General features: G+C 49.9%; 1 protein-coding gene across 6 annotated transcripts in view; it reads right to left on the reverse strand.

The window, feature by feature from the left end:
• The window catches only part of VPS35L (VPS35 endosomal protein sorting factor like), a 143,539-nt gene that overhangs the window by 103,591 nt on the left and 21,505 nt on the right, over positions 1–18,443 (reverse strand). For 3 of the 6 annotated variants that reach the window (XR_004961631.1, XM_036278769.1, XM_036278770.1), the window contains exons 5-8: positions 16,136–16,160; positions 13,270–13,346; positions 10,332–10,460; positions 4,016–4,100 (exon numbers count right to left, since the gene is read on the reverse strand). Coding sequence is in view for 3 of the 6 variants with exons in the window: in XM_036278769.1 (XP_036134662.1) it covers positions 4,016–4,100; positions 10,332–10,460; positions 13,270–13,346; positions 16,136–16,160 (316 nt within the window). In the remaining 3 variants the exon portion in view is untranslated. Of the gene's footprint in view, positions 1–1,984; positions 2,153–4,015; positions 4,101–10,331; positions 10,461–10,569; positions 10,719–13,269; positions 13,347–13,986; positions 14,018–16,135; positions 16,161–18,443 lie in introns of those variants that run through there. The other 3 variants (XM_036278775.1, XM_036278772.1, XM_036278771.1) reach the window with 3 other exon arrangements.

Consider the following 18,443-nt stretch of genomic DNA (forward strand, 5'->3'; position numbering starts at 1 on the left):
GTCAGTGAGAGCTCAGCTCACGCCTGCAGGCGCCCACACCCTGCCCAGCATGATGCTCCAGCCCTCAGTCAGTCCTGTGCCCAGCACAGGGAGCCTGCCCCCCGACTGCCAGCACCCCTGTGGAGCAGACGCGGGAGCTGGAACTGCGCATTGCAAGTTCCCTCAAACAAGGCAGAGGCCACTCCTTTAGTAAAAGGCGGAAAGCAGCTCAGCAGCCCCAAAGCATAACTGAGTCTTCTTGAGCAGGTGCAGGCTTGGCCCTGCCCTCAGAAATGCCATTCCCAACAGATCAGACATGGGCACTGCGGAGTACTCCGTGGGGAGCCGGGGAGGGAGGAAGCACTAAGGTCAGGCACTCTGCATGTGGGATTCCAAACAGGAAGAGTGACCCCAAGGTCAAAGTGCCCAAAGGCAGAAGAAGGTGCTGACCAGTTGCTCTCTCAGCCTGTCCCATCACCTTGCTGCTCACCACCCTTTGAGGGGCCCCAATTTGATTCCTTTCTTGGGTGTCCCCCCAATATTTCTTTAAGCAATTACAAATGAATATGCACAAAGACAGAACATGCTCCATCCCTGTTCTGCATCTAGACTTTCCACATGACAGCGCAGGCTGGAGACCTCTCCATCTGACAGTACAGAGCAGACCCTGGTGCTTAGAGGCCTCCTGCTTCTCCAAGTCCAGACATCCCCTATGGGCCCCTGGGTCCTTTCCGCTCTTCTGCTGCTACACACAGGATGAGGCCCAGAGGTGGAACTGCTGGGTCAAAGGCATATGCATTTGCAGTTTTCACAGAGCAAAATCTCCTCGAGCCACGTATAAGGTAAGTAAAACAGGTGCTCTGACTGCGGAGAGAACCACTACCTATGTGATCTTGGGCTGCTTAACTTCTGCAAGCCTCAGCTTCCTCATCTGTAAGGTGGGAATAATTCTAGACCTACCCCCAGGGCTGTTATGAAGACAATGTGACTTAGCATTCCTAAAGCATCTACAAGAGTCAGGCCCAAGGCTACTGTCTGTTGAGGGTTCACCACCATCACTGCCAACCCCAGCCCAGCAAGGCCAGCAGGCACCTGCTCTGCACCTGGCCTGCTGAGGTCTCGGACTGGAGCGCCACCCGCACAGGTTAGCACGATGGAAGCCGAATTTTCACAAGGTTAAAGTCTGGACCGGGCTCGGCTTGCAGGTTAGAAACTGGATCTCACTGGAATCCTGAGTTTCTCTCACCAGGGATGCTGACACTTGCAGGAGGCCAGTGAGGGGAACCAGAGGCTACTGTGTTAATTCACCATGAGAAACAGCACTGTCAGGAGGACCAAACACCACCACTGAGCTGTCTCTGACTGATGTCCTCCCTCCCTGAAGACAAGCTGCACACAGGAGAAGTGGAGACCCAGGAGTGCATGAGCTGATATCTACTGGGGGAGCCTAATGCAGCCATCCATTCTAGATCATTCCCCCAGCTCCACCACCCTCCTGGGTCCACAGCACCCTCAATTCTTCACCTGAAGCTCTACAGTGGTTTCCTCCCTGAGCTCCCCACCCACCCTTGCTCTGCAACAGTCTCAACACAGCGACCAGAGGGAGCTCATCAGAACTCAGACCGGGCTGCATCCCTGCTCTGCTCAACACCCCTGTGGCCCTCATGTCCTCAGGTTCAAAGCCAAGTCCTTCCAATGTCCTCCAAGGCCAGCCACCAGGATGTCTGGCTACGTCAGCTCCTGCCCTCCCTGTTGCTCACCTGACACCAGCCACCCTGGCCTCTCTGTTCTCCAAACCTGCTGGCCGTGCACCCCACCCAAGGTCTCTGCACTCCCAGCCCAGCAGAACAACTACTTATCCACATTATCTACTTCTCTGTGAAGCCTCCTCTGACCACCCTGTTCAAAGTGTGGCCTCCCCACCGCTGGCCATCCCGCCAGGTCCCCTCACCCCCTCCGTGTTCCTCCCCAGTGGGCGCCATCTGCCATACACTGGGTCACGTACTTGTCTGCGAGCCCTCTTCCACTGGCACCCGCCGACCCACAGCACAGGCATCTTTGTCTCTTGTTTGCTGACACATCCTCAGCACCTAGCAGTGCACCCTCTGCGTCATCTGAACCTGGGAGACCTATCTCTTAGGTGGGGCATATCTTCCTTTTATCTATTTTCTTATTCTCACTTGAGGATGCGTTGATTTTGAGAGAAAGGGAAAGGAGAGAGAAAGAAACATCGATGTGAGAGAGTGACATCGATCGGTTGCCTCCCACATACACCCCGACTGGGGATGGAACCCGAAACTTAGGTATGTGCCCTGACCAGGAATTGAACCGTAACCTACGGCACACAAGACACTCCGCTCCAACCACTGCGCCACCTGGCCAGGGCGGAACGGTACTTCTTTTAGCCCAGTCAGTTTCCATTTCCCTTCTTCAGGAAACAGCTTCCCCAGGTCTGGGTGATCTGCACACTTCATTCCCCAGATACCACAAATGGCCAGGGACTGAAATGTGACCCAGGCCAGGCCAATGAGATGGCATTCTGGGACTACCCTGGCTTGCTCGGCTCAGTGGTTATTCAGACTGAAGAGTCACTGGTTCGACTCCCCGTCAAGGGCATGTAGCTCAGTTGCAGGTTCGATCCCTGGCCCGTCAGGGTCATGCGGGAGGTAACCAAACGATATGTCTCTCTCACATCGATGTTTCACTCTCTCAGGTTCCCTCCTCCCTCCCTCCCATTCTATCTAACAACAACAACAACAAAATCAATAGAAAATATTCTCGGCTGAGGATTAAAAAAATAAAAGAATTCTTGGACTTTTATGGAATGCTGAGCAACAAGTCCCTTCCTTGTCCTGGGACTGCTGGCCAGCAGCTGACAGACACTGGGGCCACATTGCGGAGCTGGGGAATGAAGCCAACCCAAGGACAAGTACTGGAAAGGCAGGGACCTGAAGACCATGTTCGAGTTCCTGGGTCCCCTGTACCTGACACCAAAAACTACGCCTAGACTTTTCAAGAAATAACATAGTTATTGAATAAATAAATACCCCCTCTGCCAAGAACAGTATGAGTGAGGTTTTCTATATCACCTGTTCAGGCTAATACATTAAGGTCCCTGGTCTCCTATGCAGAACTAAATGGGTCTGGTTCAGATTTATTTTCCGACACATTAGATCTTTTGATGAATTGAAATGAACAAGCCTTGTGGGGCTGGAAGCCCCCGGTCCTTGCTTGGTAACAGTCATGCCTCTGTTCTGACTGCCTGCATGCTCAGCTCTGAGGCCCCTCTGTTCACTGGTTCTTATGGGGCACTGCACTGCTCAACATCACGTACAGCCTCAAGGACCACACAGTTTGAGCAAACTGCTGTCAGCATGACACTCTGGCCACTGACCACTGCCAAGCAGCCCAGGGGCCTCCTGATTCTCCAGAGGGGTTCAGGTCATTCTCTTTAGTCCAGATCTCTCTCCTGGATCCCCGCAGGTCATTCTGCCCAAAGGGTGGCACGCGGGACAAGGAACAACACAATGATGCAGGAAAACCTCCTACGAGCTGTAGCCGTCACCCAGGTGGGAGAGGACTACGGCCAGGTTTCCTCTGAGGACAAAGAAAATGGAGATACTGGGGAGACTTAGGAAGGTGAAATGAAGAACTGAGGACTGGATCTGGGGCACAGGAGAGAAGACACTCAGATTTTCAGCTTGGGTGACAAGGTACATGGGACCGTCACTCCCCAGATAGAAACCCAGGAGGGCAGGGCAAGGGCTGAGAAGAGATGCTGAGCTCAGCCCTGACAAGTGAGCCCCAGACGCATGGGACGGCGATGGCCTGGGTGGGCTCAGACAGGACGTGCGCTCGCCCTGCTCCCCTCACTTCCCTTATCAGAAGGTTAGAAAACACATAATGTAAGATTCTTTCAAAATAGCACCCTTGTTAAATTTGAAGCAACACTATTATCCAAATTCTGGAAAAGCAAAAACAAAAACTTAAACAAACATGTTTCCTAGACCTAGAGAAGAATGTGACTGGCACTTACCGAACGTGTCGAGTATGTCCGTGATGAGGACGAACTTGCTCGGGTAGAACTGAATGACACTGGTGTCCGAGAGGAGCTTCGAGCACTAGAGAACAAGAGGAGAGGAAACTCACTCTGCGTGTCTGACTGGGCTGGAACACTTGGCCTGGAAAATCAACACCTTCTGCACACCAGTGCTGGTGCTCACCACCTGCCAAGCCTGTTGGACCCTGGAAACACAGTGATGAGCAGAACCAGTGTGCTCCTGACGACGGGCATGAGACTGCTCACGCCGAGCCTCTGAAGGAAAGACACCACCACCTTCCTCTAGAAAACCCCAGACACGGAATCTCATCCAGAGGGTCTGCTCATCCACTCAACTAGGGCCAGCACTCCTGGTCAAGGGAGTCAACCAGTGCCTGCTCTCAAGAGTGTCTGCACGGGACTCCCATCTCCATGCCAACTGCTGCCCAGCATGGCTCCCTGGTTTATTCCAGGATGGCTTCAGTTCCTGAACACTTTCTGTGAAACGACTGCATGAGTAAAGCTCCAGGGCGCCTTCAAACGAGACCCACCATTTGCACTCACTCCCACATCTCCCTCTGAAGGAAGCGTGAGAAGCTCCAGAGAGCACGTGTCTCTCTGGAACTCTGATCTCCAGCGCTGAGCACCTTGGCTCTGCAGGGACTCGCTTGGTGCCCACACTGTCACTCAGGCCAGAGAGCTACCTGACAGAAAACTGGAGCCACACAACCTGGCCTTGAATACCCTAGATAAAGTCAGTTTATAATCAGAAACAAAAAAATCACCTTCTACCTTGAAGCAGTAAAGTTAATGCTCCATAAGGAACTAAAAAACCTTGATAGAAAAACGTCACTTAAAAAATATTTGGCCATTTAACATGCATATCCAACCTGCAGAGAATAGTTATGACCTCATTCTATCAAGAAGTAGGTTGTCATCTGTTCTCACTTTGTTACCCAGTATCCAAATTGTTAGTCACCAAGTTTCTCCTTAGCATTACATGCCTAAAAGTAAACAACTGTCTAATTTGCAGAACATCCTCTTACAGCCCAAATGTTGTTTGGCGAAGGGAACGGAGTGTGGGAAACGCGAGCTGTCAGAACAGTGGTGTTGACACCGAGAGTGTGTTTGGCTGCGTGCAGGCTGCTTCCGGCCATCTTGCTGCTTCTCACATGCCCTTCATGAGTGCGCCAACTCAAACCACGGCCGTGAGGTCCAGGGCGTGGAGAAAACAAACAACTCCGAGCCTTGGAGACTGTTTACAAGACACAGCTCTCGGTTCCTAGGGAGACCTCATCTCCCAAGCTCCGATACAGAGCCCTCCCACGTGGACCGCTGCCCACTGGGGAGGAGAGGCAGAACGCAAACAGTATCAAATTAAACACAGCTGGGGCTTCCCAACATCTGGGCATTGATGTTCCCCCTAAGCCAGTGTCAGAGAACATATATTTTATAAAGGAAAACAGGAAGCAGAGTTTTTTTAATCCAAAGTTAAAGTCATAACAATGTTATAAAGTTACCATTTAAATCAGAATTTTGAAGATTCCATAGGTTTTTAAAGCTATGGTTCAGTTTCAGAGTCAGGCACCCCAGGGTGTGTATTAAAAATACTGACTCTCTGTTCTGTGCCAAACCTACTTTTCCAATCCTTCAGGGAGGCAGGAAGAACTCAGTGTGTAACAAGGGCTCTTGGTAACTGCTCCATTCACACAAGCCGGGTCAGCACGCCCACGACGGGCGGCAGACTCAGAGTGGACTAAGCATTCCACCAACAGTGTTCAGAATCATCTGGGGAGCTTTAAATTTATTTATGTATTTTTGCTGACACTGGACACCGTCCAGGCCCACCAGGAACTTCCCAAGTTGCAGGCGGTGTCACTGCAGCATACCAGAGACCAGGGGATGCCCTGGTTGGGGTTGGCAGTGGCATTTTCACCAGGAGTGGGCAGAGCCTCCCAAAGAAAGGCGAAGAGCTGTGCAGTGCTCCTTGTACTTCTCCAAGAGCATGAAGCTGGGCTCCAACCTGCCACCAGATCTGACACACTTGAGGGAAATCGGGATCTCTTCATTCTTGGTGTTCTCCTGATACCCGAACTGGTTGCACAGGAAGTCGAGCAGGACCAGGCCCCGGGGCCCGCGGCTCTGCTGCAGCTCATCCATCTGGGTGTAGCCCGGACCTCTACGCCTCGGAGCCAGGCCACGTTCTCAGTAAGCAGCACCTTGCCCCCTGGGCACAGAGCGAGCAGTGCACACGGCCCGAGTGTCCGAGAAGAGAACGATGCCACTCCCAGAGATCCCGGTAGAGCTGGTCTGGGCGCAGTGTGGACCCAAGCCTTTTACAGCCCCCCGTGATTCTAACACCCCACTGAGGATGAAATCTACTGTCCATAAACATTTTCTGAAGGGCTGACTGATAAATTACTCTGCCTGGAACACCTGCTATCGAATGTTTTAACATTGCTAGAAAAATATTAAAAGGGTGTTTTTTATGTGTTTCCAATTAGCAGTAGTCTGGAAGAACACCAGCAGTTTCTAATTAAGTCAGAATTTTTAAAGAATTGAATAACCGAAGCAAATGGATAAACTAAAAGATGACCTGTGACTGAGTGCCAACAAAGAATGAATGCATGGATGGAAGGAAGGGAGGAAGCGGACTAATTGACCAGAGGACAATTACTACCCAGAATATGTGAAAAAAAAATCCTAAAAATCAATTAAAATAACACAAATAACAATGGAAAACTAGCAAAGGAATCGACACAAAGCATTTCACAGAAAAGGAAACCTCATGGCCAGTAAACGTGAAAAGATGATCAATCTTAAAATAATTGGGGAATCACAAGTTAAAACCACAATAAAAGAGGACTTTATCACCTCCTAAATGGGAAAGAAGACAGAAGGTCTGCTCACACCAAATGCTTGGAGGACGCCGGGCAGCACAGACGCTCACACCCCACCGCCACTGCGAGCGTCACAGCTGCTGCGCAGAATAACCAGGTGCTGGCCACACCCTGCACACGCAGCTCCACTGAGGTGTGGGCCTGCACCTAGAAAGGCCAGCAGACACGTCCAAGAGTGGTCACAGTAACACTGTTCACAGTAACAAAAAAAGAGGGAAGAACCAGATACCCATTAACAAAATGAATAATAATAATTTATTCTTCAGTCAACTAACTATTGTTAGGATGGCAAAACCCTCCGATCAACCTATAGGAACAACACAATCCCTATTAAAATCCCAGAAGGTTGGTTTGTTTGTTTGTTTGGGGAGGGGGGAATAAACTCATAATTGATCTAAAAAATCACATGGAAATGCAAAGGACCCAGAATAGCCAAAACAACTTTGAAAAAGAAGAACAAGTTAAAAGACTTACACTACCCAGTTTCAAAGCCTACCACAAAGCTACAGTAATCAAGACAGTGTGGTGCAGGCATGATGACAGACTTAGAGATCTGTGGAATACACCTGAGAGTCCAGAAACAAACCCTTACATTTATGGTCAGTTGACTTTGGATAAAGGTGTCAAGACAATTCAATAGGGAAAGAATGTCTTTCTAACAAATGCTATTGAGGCAATTGGATCTCCATATGTAAGAAAAATAAACTTAGATTCTTACATCATATTCAAAAATAAATTCAAAATAGAACACAGATCTAGACATAAGAGCTAAAACTATAAAACTTCTAGAAGAAAACACAGAAAAAAATTCTCATGATCTGGGGTTAAGCAAAGCATTCTTAGATACAAATCTAAAAGCATACACCAAAAAAAGAGACAATTGATTAATTGAACTTAATTAAAATAAAAAATGTATACACTTCAAAGGACATCATTAAGAAAATCAGAGGACAAGCCATATGCTAGACAAAAATACTTCTAGCCCTGGCCTGTTTGGTTCAGCAGCTGGAGTGTCGGCCTGTGGTCCAGAGACACCCGGGTTCGGTTCCCGCTAAGGGCACGTGCCTCAGTTGCAGTTTGTCCCCGGCCCTGGTTGGGTCATGTAGGTGGCAGCCACTCGATGTGTCCCTTTCATGTCGATGTTTCTCCTTTTCTCTCTCTTTTTCCCTCCCTCCATCCCTCCCTCCCTCCCGCTCTATCTGAACAGAAAATGGAAGAATGTCGTCAGGTGAGGATAAAAAAAAAATACTTCTAGATCATAAATTTGATGAAGAATGTGTATCAAAGATATATAAAGAACTATTACTACTCAGTAAGAAGATAAACAACCTGACTTTATAAATGGGCAAGCCTTGAACAGACGTTTCACTAACAAAGATACAGAAATGGCCCACAGCACATGAAAGATATCAACATCATTAGCGAGTATGGACACGCAAGCTAAAACCGTGATGCAGTGCCTGCAAGCCCACAAGCACGACTGTCATCCACAGACGACTGGAAAGCTGCTGGAAAGACGCAGAAGAGTGGAACACCCAGACACTGGCGGGGATGCAAGTGTGGCAGCCATTGTGCAGAGCAGGTTGGCCATTTCTCAAAAAGTTAAACATAAATGTGGCATATGACTCAGCAGTTCCACTCCTAGGAACCTACCCAAGAAATGAAAACGTGTCCGCACAGACTTGTATGTCAATGTTCACAGCAGCCTTACTCGTAAGAGCCAGAATGGGAACAGTCTAAATATCCATCAATTTACTAACAAATAAGTAAAAGGTGGTTATTCATAGAACAGAATACCAGTCAGCAGTAAAGAGGTGCTGGCACTACCACATGAGGAACCTCCAAAAAACATGTGCTAAGGATAGAAGCAGACTGAACGATTCCGTACTGAGTGACCGCACAGGAAGCGTCCGGAGTTGAAGCCCACAGCCTCGAAGAGCACCAGCCTCCCGGGGCTGGAGGTGGCAGGGGAGTTCGCTGCAAACACTCAGAGGGTCCGAAAAACACTCAGGGAGGGTGACAACAACATTCCCAGGGACGGTGACAACAACATTCTAACACGGGATTGTGTAATAGCTGCACAACTCTGAACTCACTGAAAATCACTGAACTGCACACTTACAGTGGTGGATTTTAGGATATGTAAAATATACCTCAACAAAGCTACAAAAAAAAAAAACCTTTATTGCAGAGCCAATAAGGTAAACTGCTCTCATTTCTCTGCACTCTGCAGCTTCACTATCTTTATTAAATAAAGAAGGCAGGACAGGACTTAGAGTATCGAAAGTAAAGCAGTCACAATTAACTGGAGTGGAGGTAATTAAACACGTTCAGTTATTTTCTCTGAGAAGACACAAATCCACTCTCCACATGTAAAATTTCTAAGTCACAGTCCTACGCCATAGTGCTCTATGCACAGACGTGGCCACTAAGAACATGTTGAAGAAGCACTTGCTAATTTAGATATTTTCTCACTTGAGCCCTGCAGCAAGCAGTCCCTGGCATGTGCGTCCAGATGACAGGACCCTTCTTCATGGGTATTTACATTAAAAACTAACAACAGTGATGGAACGGAAGTGGGCCTGGGTTGTCTTTGTCATGAACACCTAAAAATAGCACCTGCCATACCCAGTGCCACCTTATCTGAGTCAAGCACCCGGTGCAGACTCCCAGGCTCTCCTGACCCTGCCCTCAGAGCAACAGGTGGGAAAGCCAACGTCACATGGCCATGACACTGAACAAAACTGGGATCTATCCTTCTGAAGTAAAGTGGCTGTTCCAATTCCTCGTTCACTTTGCTCTGAGATAATGCAGCGATTATGTTTTACAGTGTGTCTGAGCACAGTCTGCCAGCACAGGATGCTCTGAAGGGTCAAGAAACAGAGTAAGCTGTTTTCCTTACAGAATTTGCTCTCGTAACCCAAGAGTTGTCACAGAGCAACACATTCATCAACAAAACCAATTCAACAAATGTAACTCTCCTAACACCATAAGTACATTTTCTTTGTCACATTAATTATGCAGAGTATGACCCAAAAATGTACCTATCTGGGACACACAACCATTAGTCCCAAAGACACAAAGAAAACCTGGTCAAGGAAACCCAAAATACAGCTGGTCAATCTTTAGTGTGTACAAGTCACAAATACGTCAGGGGCTGTACTGGGCCACGCAGAGAGCATCACTGGTGCTGCATCGAGGGTGAACTTCCTGAACTGCACATGATCAGTGTGGCTGCACACAGCGGTCCGGGACTAGCCATCCCATGAAAACAGGTCCACGGTAAGCACACGAAAATGGAACAGAAGAAAAAGGTAGACCCTGAAGGCAGGCCTTGGAAAACCCTAATTCTCCACAAAGGAGTTTCACATAAGGAATTCCGAAGAAAGAGGAAAAAAATCACTAGACCTGACCTGGATGACTATTTTTAGTGCCTTTACTTTCTGGTCCGAAGCCCAGGCGTCCTTCAGCGACTGGTTAAGTTCCTCTATTCGATTCACATAATCCTGTTGCGTCAAATTCAGCAGTTCCTTTTGAGATCCCTGTGGGAAGAAAGCAGGACAGTGTAAGCAAAAAGGGAAAACATCTCCTGACTTCCAACCCCATGAACAGTACTGAGCCTCGTTCTCGAAGTCTTGCGCACAAGCTCACCAGGATCAACAGTCCTGTCTTGTGCAGGAGGTCCTTAAGTTTTCTGCAAAGTTGAGCGGAGGGCAGTGACAGAAAGACTAGCTTTGGAGGCTGGTCGGACCTAGCTAACGCCCAGCTCCGCCCCCGCCCACCACATGATTCTGGGGGAGCTGCTTTCCTACCGGAGCCTCACCTGTGGTCAGACAACAGGGTAACCAATAGTCACCACACCCACCATGCACAGACAGGTACGCCAGTTAGCTGAGATACAAAAGCAAGCAGAGACATTATTTTTGCACTAACCATACTTAAGGCACACAGCACAAGACGGAGGTTAGTGCAAACTGACATAAATTCGTGGAAGGAAAAAATAGTTCGCTGAACCTGAGGAGCCACTGTAAGAAGTACAACTGCTCCATGTATCACCAAGGAAAACACCTACTGATAACTGACATGTACCAGCTGAGTGACATGGCCCAATTTCAGGGACATTCAAATGTCACAGAAAAGGCTCCTCTTAGAATGAGAAATATGATAACAGGAATGTACTCTAGACTGGTGGTCAAGAATGGCTTCCTGGAGGAAGTGACGCTGGAGACAAACTCTCAGTGGTATACAAGTAGGCACTGGGTTGCGGGGGCTGTTAAGCAGACCAGAGAGAGGGCATTCCGGACACAGGATGGACCACAGCCAACACTTGTGGCACAAGAGAGCAAGATCGACCCACGGACGAAGTGACAAAGTGTGAAGACTTCCACAGCCAGCCACTCTGCGCTCAGCCACCTTGCCTACTGTGAGAAGCTGAGCTCACAGGACTCAGGGTCGTTCCAACCCTCGGGAGGACATCAGGAACCACATGGTTTATGTGACTGTCCCTGGAAACCAGAGAGAAGAACTCTGTAAAAGAAAGTAGTAGGCTCAGGAAACTCAGACTGATCCCAGCTGGTCATCTGAACTGTGAGAAAGGGCCCTCCCTGCCCTTCTAGTAGGAGGAGTCATGTGAGGAGTCTAGGCAAATGGGTTGAGCGGAGAGGCAAGTGTCCCTTTCGGACTGTCAGCATGGCGATGACAACCCTGGCAGCCATCTGCCGAGAGGGCGGCCCCAGGAGACGAGTGTCTGTCACCTGCACTGGGTGAGTAATGAGAGGAAGAAGTAACCCTATACCTAAGCCCGGAGGTATGGGGGTCCATCTGCTACTGAAGTGTAACCCAGCCTCACCCTGGCGAACACAGTGTTAACTTGGAAGCCATGGGCAGCCATCTCTGCAGTAAAAAAAAAATGGAGAACTAGACATCGAATCAGTGATGGGCGTTGGGGCTGCTACAAAGAACCAAGAGCCCAAGGAGAGCTGCTGAGTTCCTGGTGGTTCCACAGTCCCTGGACCCAGGCCACTGTGTCCTTAGGTTCAGAAAAGTGCCCTTTCCTCTTTCAACCTAGTCCCCATTTTCAACGTAAGCCAGCTCAAGTGACTTTCAGAGGCTCGCAGATAAAGAGCTTGGATTAAAACCCTCAGCACGTCCCTTCCTACCTGCTGAGGTTGGCTGATGATATGCAGACAGGCTCACCAGCAACCTAGTTCAAAATGTGTCCTGCCTGAATTGGGGAATGACAGTGGATTATTAGACTCCACTGAGGACCAACAACTCTAGTCTCAGAGCTAGAAGGACCTTGAACCAAGAGGCAAGACATAAGGCAGAGAAATGCAACCACCATGATATGGCCCTTCATGGATTTCAAAGCATCCTCATCAATTCACATGACTAGCTTCTTCATTCCCATTTTACAGATGAGAAAGTGGGCAGAGAAGAGCTGAATGGCCAAGGGCACCCTGTTAAAGAGCAGTCGAGCTGAGGCCTCTAGACTCAGGATAATGACGGTGACAGCAGCTAACATTGCTGGTCTGAGCCCTTCCTATACATTAACTCATTTAATCCCTGTAACAACCCTAAGAGGCAGCTACTATGTAGCATTCCCATTTTATAGATAAACTGAGGCACAGAGCTGTTAAGCACCTTGCCCAAAATAACAGCATTGCCAAACAGCAAAGCTGGGATTCAAGCCCAGGTAGTCCGGTTCCAATGTCCTCTTCCCCACCACGCCATGCTGCCTCCCTACATATTTCAAAGGATGCAAATGCACCTGACTCTAGGGGCCAAGCTAGCAATGCTCATAAGTGATTTACCACAGGAAGGACTGTGCAACCTGGACAGTGCATGCCCTGGTCAAATGCAAGAATGTGGGCCCACAATGACCAGGCAGAATTCAAGTGAAGCAGAAACTGAAGTTATGTTCAATTCACCAATTTTTAAGAGGTGGTGAGTCATGTTTTTTGAGAGCACATGCAAGCCAATTAAGAGTCCTATGGGCCGTGCCCAACCAAAGTGGCTGTGTAGTCTGCAGCAAGGAAGGACTTGATCCTATGCATCCCAGGAAGACAGCTCCAGCCGGCATGCACAGCAAGACCGTCCCAGGTGATCTGGGCTTGCTCAAGCATCACAGTGAGAAAACATGCCTTCAGAAAAGCAGTGTGAGCCTGGGGCAGGCTCCTGTGAGCTCAGTCAATGCACCACTGGCATCTTTCCTGGATCAGCTGGTGCCTCAGGAGGACCAGGCACAATGCACAGCTTGAGATTAATCAAAGAGCAGCCTCGGAGATGGAGCTCACTGGGCAGGAGACATGAGAGCACCACGGCCCTGTGCTCAGCCAATGACCTGCTCACCTCCTCAAAGTCATCCAGTTCTTCCAGCCTGGTCCGAACCTTCTCTGACACGGCGAATGCAGCAGGCCCGGCTCTGCCTAAACAAAGTGGGCTCAGGTCACACGGGTCTTTCCTCTGTCCCCAGTACCCCCGCAGGAAGTGTCTTTGACTTTACACTTCAGCATGAGTAAAAAGGCCAGGGAACAGTTTCAATCTGAGATTTGGAAAGCAACATCCTTCCATAAGAAACATTTCTGGCCCTGGCCGGTTTGGCTCAGCGGTTAGAGCGTCCGCCTGCGGTCCGGAGAGACCCGGGTTCGGTTCCCGTTAAGGGCACGTACCTCGGTTGCAGTTTGTCCCCGGCCCTGGTTGGTTGTGCGGGTGGCAGCCACTCGATGTGTCCCTTTCACGTCGATGTTACTCTCTCTCTCTTCCTCTCTCTCCCTCCCGCTCTATCTGTACAAAAAAAAAAAAATGGAAAAATGTCCTCGGATGAGGATAAAAAAAAAAAAAAGAAACATTTCTGCTCAGAAGCTGCCCCTGGGAGCTCTGAGGACAAGCCTCAAAAAGGTTTCACTATGTTCAATACTTATAGACTTTTACTGCATCCTTTATTTATTCCTCAAGAAAGGCGGTCCAGATAAAGATGCCAAAAATCCATCATTTAATTGTTTTCCACGAACAAGAGGCCCTCTTGGGCTGGTCCCCAGTGCAGAATTGTTGTACCCTCACACTGACCAAACACCTCACCGCCTGCCCGGAAATGGGAACGCAGGGGCTTCAAAGCCCTGTCTGCCAGCAAACAGGACTAGCTGTGTCTCCGTCCTTCACCCAGCGCAGTTCTTTCCATCAGCAGAGATGGGGGACAGAGATTAAGGAGAGAACTCCAGGCCATGAGCCAGCTGTAGGGCAAGGCTCCTATTTCAGAATCCTTCCCATTCTTAAGGGGGCCTCTGGTTCCAGATCCAAGGTTCCCTTGTTCCTGCCTTCCAAACACACTTCAGGAACTCAAGTTTATTCTTTTAAGACACTGGTTTCTTAGCTCTGGTGTTAACTCAGATTTGTCTGGAGAGCATGGTCTTATTAATTACTACTAAATAACTTTCTAAATAATTCTATTTTTTTTTTACCTTTTTCTTTTACCTTCTTTCTAAAATATGCTATATATGGAATTGTGCATACATGTACACTTTAATGTTACTAAACTGTTGTGACCACCACTGCGTTCCCTTGTTTCCGCTGCTGTCTGGTCCGCTGTGTGAGAACAGCACAGCTCAATTCTCAGTGCGCGTCTACTTCCTGTGCGGGGCCACTCTGCACAAGGCAGTTCTGACACTCTGCGACGCCTCCTGGTCACAATGCATGCATTTCCTCCGGCAGTGCTTCTCCAACTTTTACAGGAGTCAAAATCCGAAGAGTGCATGAACATGCAGATTCTGATTTTCAGGCCTGGCAGGGCCTAACTGCATTTCTAATGAGCTCCCAGTCACCTGTTGGTCCTCAGACTGCACTTTAAAAAACATAGATGTGCCCTAGCCAGTGTTTCCCAAGAGTCACAGGTTCGATTCGTGGTTAAGGGCATGTACCTGGGTTGTAGGTTAGATTCCCAGCCCCAATGGGGACACGTGCAGGAGGCAACCAATGGATGTGTCTCTCTCACATCGATGTCTCTCTCTCTCTCTTTTTCTCTCTCTCTTTTGCTCTCCCTCCCTCCCTTCCCCCCCCCCCCCCAGTCATTCTAAAAATCAATGAAAAAAATATCCTCAGGTGAGGATTTAACAAACAAAACACAGCTGTGGGCAGAGCAGAAAAAGACTTTATGTAGAGAGCCAGACACAGAACCCTAGGTGTGTCATGCAGCCTCTGCAGAAAACTCGACATTGCCATTACCGCACGCAGCAGCCGTTTCCATGAAACTCCATTTACAGACCAAACAGTGGGCAACACTTGGACTGCAGGACGCAGTCTGCTGATTTCTGATTTAGGGCACATCCTAGTAGTAGGATTTCTGGGCCAAGGAGGTGGCCCACCTTCCATTTTAATAGATAATACAAAAATACTTCACACAGTGGGTAATGTATAAAAGTTCCTGCTGCTGTACATGTCACAAGAGATACCATCAACCTTTTTTATTTTTCCAAATTGGTGGATATGCAATGCTATGATTTCTTCTTTATGGTTTGGGGGCAGAGTTATGCCCCTGACCAAGGTGCCCGCAGTCTCTGGGTTTCCAATGTGCTGTCTCCAACTGCAGAGAAGGGGAGTGCTGCAGCTGCCACACTAGCCATTGACACAAAACCATGGCCCAGCTCATCTGACCCGCTGGTACATGATCTGTCAGTCGCTTCAGAATCACCTGGAAGCTTCAAACAAAGAAATTCCTGGGCCCATCCTCAGGATTAACTCAGCAGGGGCAGTGGGCAGTGGTCTGCACTTTTGCAGAGGTCCTTGGATGACCCTGTCATACAGACAGTTTGCGAAGCCCTGGCTCAGAGCTTCTGACCATGAGTCTCAGCAGACGGAACAGAGAAGTGCTGTGTTCGAAGACCAGTGGCCAATAAGTCTGAGTACGGGACCCCCCCAGCGGCCAGTAAGTCTGAGTGCAGGACCCCCTCCCCAGCACATCTGTATTTTTACAAGGGACGGACCCCTACTCTGTAACCCTAAAGTCTAGCAGTGGGCTTATGTTTTACTCCATGTAACTCTTTGGTCTTTTTTTCCATTCATCATCTAAATATGTATTTCCATTCTACTAAGTCTATATATAACCTAGGACAGCTTCAGTTGAATTAATAATCAGAATTGGATAAGAAACACAGTTTTTTTCCTTTGTGAAATTATATGAAAGGTAATGAGAGACTTCCCCAACAAAACAACAAAAACTCACCTTTTTCAGATCCCATAAACAGATTCTGCAGAAGTAAAAAAAATAAAAAAGAAGAAAATGTTAATAATGTTTTTAAATTACTGAATTCCATGACCAAAAGAACTTGTAAGCTACTTAAATTAGTATTCAAGTAGCACTAAGACAGTAAGACCCATCATTTTCCAACAAAGTCATTTACATATCCAAATGGAAATTAGAAATATTTATTCAAGGGATGAAAATACACCTAAGTAGAAACTACTGGAGACTCTTATTTCTACTTAATTCAGGTCTCTCAAAGGGAGCCAACAAATAGCCAAGTTTTGAGGGCAATGGAGTCACATGACAGCAATCAGCGCACCCTAGATCAGGGCTTCAAAACCTCAGCACTACTGACATTATGGGCTGGAAAAGTTTATTGTGGGACATCCTGGGCTCTGTAGGGTGTCCTGGGGGCACTGTGGGATATCCTGAGGGTACTGTGGGATGTCCTGGGGGCACTGTGGGGTGTCCTGGGGGCACTGTGGGATGTCCTGGGGGAACTGTGGGTGTCCTGGGGGCACTGTGGGACGTCCTGGGGGCACTGTGGGGTGTCCTGAGGGCACTGTGGGTGTCCTGGGGGCACTGTGGAACATCTCGGAGGCACTGTGGGTGTCCTGGGGGAACTGTGGGTGTCCTGGGGGCACTGTGGGACGTCCTGGGGGCACTGTGGAACATCTCGGAGGCACTGTGGGACGTCCTGGGGGCCCTGTGGGACGTCCTGGGGGCACTGTGGGACGTCCTGGGGGCACTGTGGGACGTCCTGGGGGAACTGTGGAACATCTTGGAGGCACTGTGGGACGTCCTGGGGGCACTGTGGGGTGTCCTGAGGGCACTGTGGGACGTCCTGGGGGCACTGTGGGACGTCCTGGGGGCACTGTGGGACGTCCTGGGGGCACTGTGGGACGTCCTGGGGGCACTGTGGAACATCTCGGAGGCACTGTGGGACGTCCTGGGGGCACTGTGGGACGTCCTGGGGGCACTGTGGGGTGTCCTGAGGGCACTGTGGGATGTCCTGAGGGCACTGTGGGGTGTCCTGAGGGCACTGTGGGATGTCCTGGGGGCACTGTGGGACGTCCTGGAGGCACTGTGGGACATGCTGGGGGCACTGTGGAACATCTCGGAGGCACTGTGGGATGTCCTGGGGGCACTGTGGGACGTCCTGGGGGCACTGTGGAACATCTCGGAGGCACTGTGGGGTGTCCTGGGGGCACTGTGGGGTGTCCTGGGGGCACTGTGGGACGTCCTGGGGGCACTGTGGGATGTCCTGAGGGCACTGTGGGGTGTCCTGGGGGCACTGTGGGGTGTCCTGAGGGCACTGTGGGATGTCCTGGGGGCACGGTGGGACGTCCTGGAGGCACTGTGGGGTGTCCTGGGGGCACTGTGGAACATCTCGGAGGCACTGTGGGGTGTCCTGAGGGCACTGTGGGATGTCCTGGGGGCACTGTGGGGTGTCCTGAGGGCACTGTGGGATGTCCTGAGGGCACTGTGGGGTGTCCTGGGGGCACTGTGGGGTGTCCTGAGGGCACTGTGGGATGTCCTGGGGGCACTGTGGGACGTCCTGGGGGCACTGTGGGGTGTCCTGAGGGCACTGTGGGATGTCCTGGGGGCACTGTGGGACGTCCTGGGGGCACTGTGGGGTGTCCTGAGGGCACTGTGGGATGTCCTGGGGGCACTGTGGGATGTCCTGGGGGCACTGTGGGGTGTCCTGAGGGCACTGTGGGACGTCCTGGGGGCACTGTGGGACATCCTGGAGGCACTGTGGGACATGCTGGGGGCACTGTGGAACATCTCGGAGGCACTGTGGGGTGTCCTGGGGGCACTGTGGGATGTCCTGGGGGCACTGTGGGACGTCCTGGGGGCACTGTGGGGTGTCCCAGGCACTGCAGGATGTTCAGCAGCACCCTGGTCTCCACCTACTTGATGCCAGTTGCACCCTCATAGTTATGACAACAAAAATGTCTCCCGACACTGCAGTATGTCCCCTGGAGTGTAAAATTACCCCTGGTTGTGAATCAATGCTCTAAATTACATGAATACATACAGAAAATAAGAAAAACAATTTACCAGTCCAACAGTTCTACCTGCCATTCTGCTCAACAAGCCTATGCCCTGAGCCCGGCTAGTATGGCTCAGTGGTGGACCAGCAACCCTGCACCAAGAGGTCTCGGTTCAATTCCTGGTCAGGGCACATGCCTAGGTTGCGGGCTTGATCCCCAGTGGGGGGCGTGCAGGAGGCAGCTGATCAATGTTCTCTCTCATCGATGTTTCTCTCTCTCCCCCTTCTCCC

The sequence above is a fragment of the Molossus molossus genome, unplaced genomic scaffold (genome assembly GCF_014108415.1).
Source record: "Molossus molossus isolate mMolMol1 unplaced genomic scaffold, mMolMol1.p scaffold_m16_p_3, whole genome shotgun sequence".
Classification (NCBI taxonomy): Eukaryota; Metazoa; Chordata; class Mammalia; order Chiroptera; family Molossidae; genus Molossus; species Molossus molossus.